At 31.9% G+C, this 5,917-nt stretch overlaps 1 protein-coding gene across 1 annotated transcript; it reads left to right on the top strand.

Moving 5' to 3' along the window:
• The first annotated feature begins 2,308 nt into the window (after positions 1–2,308).
• On the top strand, positions 2,309–5,399 carry LOC133804800 (pectinesterase-like). The gene is made up of 2 exons (XM_062242929.1): positions 2,309–3,351; positions 4,510–5,399. Exons 1-2 carry the CDS (start codon positions 2,325–2,327, stop codon positions 5,223–5,225), a joined length of 1,743 nt encoding a protein of 580 aa, XP_062098913.1. The 5' UTR covers positions 2,309–2,324; the 3' UTR covers positions 5,226–5,399.
• Positions 5,400–5,917: the final 518 nt, after the last annotated feature.

Below are 5,917 nucleotides of genomic sequence, written 5' to 3'. Positions count from 1 at the left end.
TATTTATTAATAAAATTTAAAATTTATCATTTTAATCCGTAAATTTTAATAAAATGAGATACACAATTTTATTTAATTTTTTGTAAAAGGGTGTAATCAATACTTGATATAATAAATATATAAGGTGTAACTATAAACAAATAAAATATTTTAATTTATGAAATGGAGTATATATTTATTTTGGTGTGTATATAAATTTATGGAGCGTAATAATAATAACTCCATTATGTTTATTTATTTGTAGACATGTTCGTGTATTTCTTTCTCCTTTTTTTTGGTCGGGATATGTTCAAGGATTCCATGTGTATGGATGTGGATCTTATTTTTGGTTCATAATTTTATTTAATTGTATTTTGATACATCAACAGGCATAAAATTGCTAATAATTAAGATATGATCCAATAACTCATAAAATAAATGGGATATTCATGAGTAGATACAAATTTGATGTATGTAGCTACTAATTACGAAGTCAAAGGTTATTGTGGGTATTACGTTAATTTATGTTATTTACCCATGCATGCATGTTTTGGTCGGTGCCCAACATGTACCTAATTGGCTAACAATAGTTTCATTGGTTAATATTCTCGCTCAATATAATAATATTAGTTTAAATAGATATATATTTTGATTCAAAATGGACACAAGGTGCTTAATTTCACATTTAGCTGCTGAGCCTGAGTTGACTTCATACATGGTCGGGTGCACACTAAAATTAATAGTGAAATTCAAGTCAAAGCTAGCTAGCTAGCTATAGTAGTTAATTCAATGATGATCATCTAGTTTAGATTCATTTATGGCCAGTGGTTTTTCATTTAGACACTACTACCGCGTTGTATAAATAAATATATATATATATATATATTTGTCATTCGTTGAAAAATAATATTAGATTATTTATATGAAATTGTTTATTTAATTTGGCTTATCATATAATTTCATTATTTTGTTATAACTTTTAATCTCTAAGATGAGTTGAACTATAACATTTGATTTTGAGATTCAAATTCTAGATTATCCATGCATAGAAAATATGTGGAATATAATTGATGATCTATTTATAATAAGAATATATGTATTAGATTTAGTAAATATACCTATAGCATATAAAAACCAATCTAAATAGTGAGTTTAATTTTTAAAAGATAAAAATATATATAAAATAAAAGTGTTTAAAATCCGCAATTCGCATAATTGAGATTCAAATAACATGTTAAGAAAGAACCATTTGTAACCTGAATATTGTTTATACAAAAATGATTCATTATCCATTGATTTTGAGATAAAATTACTAATTGTTTTTACAGTACGTATATAAATTAATTAAAGATCATTTACTAATTGTAAAATGAGATAAAAGAAAAATCAGTCGGAAATTTATAAGGGGTTCGAAAATGTACCAAATTAACAATTAAGTATATCCATAAGCTGCTAATACCAGTTGACCTTTCCAGCTAGCGTAGTCATTTGCCCTCATTTTCAGATTTTTACAAGTGTAAGCTTTTTTTTTTATTCATTATACTTCTCCTAAACTTTCTCACAATTAATTTATTTCCTACCAAAATGGGGTGCTAAGGTTCATTAGGAATAATTATCATAATCATTCATGTATAAGACCAGCGTTGACAAACCATATACAAATCGTTAAACATTTCCCAATCAATGCTAGGAAGAAGCAGGCAAACACTACTTCGAATAAAATTATTATTATTATTATTATTATTATTCCATCTATTAATTAATGAGAATTACTAAGCGGCATTACTATAAGTAAATGTTATATTATTATTGGTGCAATCTAATATCGAGTCTTATATATTTCAATTTAATAAGTATTATGATATTTCGCTAACCAATCATAAGATGTCACAAGCTCATGCGATGTTAATCACTTTAAGATATCAAATAACAACACTCATAGTTAATTGACCACTCTTATTACTTACCTTATTTACGAGGATGACCACCACCCAACAATTATATTCAACACACTACCCAAATGGCTTAATAATAATAATGAGTGTTATTATATTTGACACCTTAATGTTCCTAATTTTATATGAGGTGACACTTTATAATTGGTTAGTGATATCCCATTATACTTATTAAATTAAAATAAGTGAGACTCAACATTAAAATAGAAGAATAATATTATGCCACCTCCTCAATGGTGCGGATGGAACAGCCGTGGTTCTCGTTGTCAATTCTCAATAATAATCAACTCATGCACGTTATTACCGTACATACTTATATATATATATATATATATATATATATCCACCAAAATCATTACTCAAACTCTCACACCCAACTTTTCTCTTATTATGGCTAAATATTCAAACTCTAAGTCCTTAATAATGCACTTCTCTTTATTTTTCCTTTCTCTCCTAATTACTTCTCCATCTTTCTCACTAGCCCTCTCCCGAAACAACATGTGTGAGTCCACCAGATTTCCTTCTTATTGCAATACAATGCTCCCCAATCAAGATACCGATGTCCACAATTTCGGCCGATTTTGTGTGCGAAAATCTCTGTCACAGTCTCACAAGTTGCTTAACTGGGTGGAGACTAGCCTCCAAGACCGTAACTCCGCCGATTTGTCCAAACCTTTGATCCGGCTTTTAGAGGATTGCCGGGAACTCGCCTCGTCAAACGTTGACTTGTTAACCGACTCCATTATTCGAAAGGTCAACAAGACCAGTACTGTTCTTTCAACCTCGGAAGGTGACGACCTCCTGACCTCGCTGAGTACTGTCCTGACCAACCTCCAGACCATCTCAGATGAACTGGAATCCACACCTTCGCCTTCGACCATCAAAAACGAAATCTCGCAGATGATCTCAAACGACACTATGTTGCATAGCGTGTCTCTCTCGCTCTGCATCCAGGGTTGGGTTCCCAAGGAGATGGACACGAAGCCGTTCCGGTCCAGGCGACACGCTGTTCGGAGAAACGGAAGGATTCCTATGAAGATGTCCGACCTTAACCGAGCTAGGTTGGAGAAAGCTTTCAAACATCGTAGGGGGCCTAGGCCGCCGAGGATGATGATGAGGAAGCTTCTTCAGGTTGCGGATGAAGAGGTTACGATAAAGGACGTGGTGGTCGTGAGCCAGGACGAGAGTTGGAACTTCACCACCATTAACGACGCCATTGCCGCGGCACCGAATAACTCTGCTGCTTCGGGCGGGTACTTCTTGATATATATCACAGCCGGGGTTTATGAAGAGTACGTGACGATTGCGAGTAACAAGAAGTATTTGTTCTTGCTTGGAGATGGCATTAACCAGACCATAATTACAGGGAACCACAGTGTGGTTGATGGTTGGACTACTTTCAACTCTGCAACTCTTGGTACGTAATAATTCCATAGTTTAATAAAATACATTACACTCAATTTATTCTTATATATAATCTGTATATAACCTCACCCTCACCAAAACAATTTTAAATTTTACTAGTTTGAAAATAAATAGATAAAGAGTTTATAGATAAAAATAAATAAATAAATAATAAAAGTCGTTACAAAGAGTTATATAAAAAAAATAGGTTTTTATTTCAAGCTTCTTACTAGTAATGCTTAGATCTCAAAAGTTTATTTTATATTAATTAAGTCCTAAATTAAATTTCAAAAAATTGTATCATTTAAATCACTAAATACTATTTTTATTTCTTTTTTTTATACATAAAAATACAAAATAAATATTGAATAATTCTTAAAATATTTAAACATTTGAATTATGACATAGCAAACATAACATAATAAAAAAATATTTTGATGATTTTTAAAAATACATAATATTTTTTAAAATTTAATTAATATTTCATTAAAAATATATTATTAATAACATTGTTGTTTTATAATTAATACTAATAACTATATTATCTTGATTATCTTGATATTATCAATTTTTATTATATTTATGCTTGTTTATTTCATATTTTTTTTAAACTTTAACAGTGTACATAAAGTTATTTATGTGCATATATATGATTTGTTACAAGTCATATTATTGAACAAAATTACAAAATAAAAATTAATATGTACATGATAAATATTGATAATATGGTGATATTTCAGTTATTAGTATTAGAAAAATATAAGTTAGAATTTTTTTTAATGAAAACTTAATTTAATTTGTAAAACTATTAAATTTTTTTAAAATGTCATGAAAATAAAAAAGAATTCAATGACATATTTGGTATTATAAAAAATTAAGTATAAATTTTTTTAAGATTGATTCATATTTTTTTTTTATATTTTTTTATGTATTTTAAAAGAAAAAAAAAATAAAAATATCATTTAGTACTTAAATAATAAGATTTAAAAAAATTGATGAACTAAATGATAGAAAAATACTTTTGTCACCTGTCCCAAAAAAAATATTAACCAAGATTGCACAAGTAGACTTACTAAAAATTAATTGTAGATTCTATTTATATATATATATATATACATATATTAATTTATTTACTGATCTGACAATGATGCATACATATTTACCTTTGCAGCTGTAACTGCGGTAGGCTTCCTCGCTGTTGATATAACTATCCGAAACACGGCGGGACCGAACAAACATCAGGCAGTGGCGCTCCGAAGCGGCGCCGATCTTTCGACATTCTACCGCTGTAGCTTTGAAGCTTATCAGGACACCTTATACACTCATTCCCAAAGACAATTCTACAGAGAATGCGACATTTACGGCACAGTAGACTTCATTTTTGGCAACGCCGCCGTTGTACTTCAGAACTGTAACATTTATCCCCGGCTTCCGCTTAAGGGCCAGTTTAATGCCATAACGGCCCAAGGGCGGACCGACCCGAACCAGAACACAGGCACTTCCATCCAAAACTGCACCATTAGTCCCAGTGCTGACTTGGCCGCGGCCAACGCCGCCACTGCAGCCGGAAATGGCTCGTTCACAAAGTCCTACCTGGGGAGGCCCTGGAAGGAATATTCTCGAACAGTCTACATGCAGTCCTTCATCGATGGTTTTATCGAAGCCGCTGGTTGGCGTGAGTGGAGCGGGGATTTCGCATTGAGTACTTTGTATTACGCAGAGTATAGTAACTCTGGTTCTGGGTCGAATACCACCAACCGGGTCAATTGGACGGGTTACCACATGATCAACGCTACGGACGCTGCCAATTACACGGTCTCGACGTTTTTGCTGGGTGATGTTTGGTTGCCTCAGACGGGTGTGCCTTATAGTGGAGGTTTAATATGAAGCTTATATTTTTCGTAATTAATTATAACCATTTATATTTATTATAAATTAGTGTCTTTATATGTACGCACGCACAAGTTATTAAAGATGATGTCGAACAAATTAAGTTCGACTAGAGTAATTAGCTAATTAATTCAATGCATAATGAAAATCACCTGTTTCCAAATTTGGACCTGTCCCTCCTGTCATGATACATTATACAGAATAATGGTGTGACATTTAAAAAGAGGTGGTACACAGTGGAGCACCAAATTTTAAGAGAGAGGACTTTTTTTAATTTTAATCAATCTATACCAGTGAATCATTCTCTTAGAGACACCCAGTGCGGCCTAGGGACAGATAGATATTTATAATTCAATGGTTTCGATCATTTGGCTTACTAATAACCAATGCAAAATACAATCAAAGTTTCAAAAAAACCACTATTAAACACCCATATATATATTTATCTCGTGTGGAAAAGGTCGTCCTAATCACATTGACAATGAGACTATATCATCGTTTTAGCAATAGAAAATTGCAACATTCGAAAAATAAAAGGTAGTAAACATAGTGTAATTTGTTGAATGTGCACTCTAAAATGTATAAATATGCTAAGATTTCACATAAGAATTTAGCATTGCAGCGATAGCATCTAGTGATGTGGTGTTGCAGGCGTTGCAGCAATGCGTAGAGGGAGGGCTCTCTAGGTG

This window comes from Humulus lupulus, chromosome X, assembly GCF_963169125.1.
Source record: "Humulus lupulus chromosome X, drHumLupu1.1, whole genome shotgun sequence".
NCBI lineage: Eukaryota > Viridiplantae > Streptophyta > Magnoliopsida > Rosales > Cannabaceae > Humulus > Humulus lupulus.
Note: the sequence above shows the minus strand (reverse complement) of the source record. Positions and strands in the feature narration are given on the sequence as shown.

What these genes read in the sequence shown, in the direction of transcription:
- LOC133804800 (XM_062242929.1), top strand. Translation starts at nt 2,325, where the DNA reads ATGGCTAAATATTCAAACTCTAAGTCCTTAATAATGCACTTCTCTTTA. An exon ending in TTTCAACTCTGCAACTCTTG is followed by an intron (nt 3,352 to 4,509) that starts GTACGTAATAAT and finishes TTACCTTTGCAG; the next exon opens with CTGTAACTGCGGTAGGCTTC.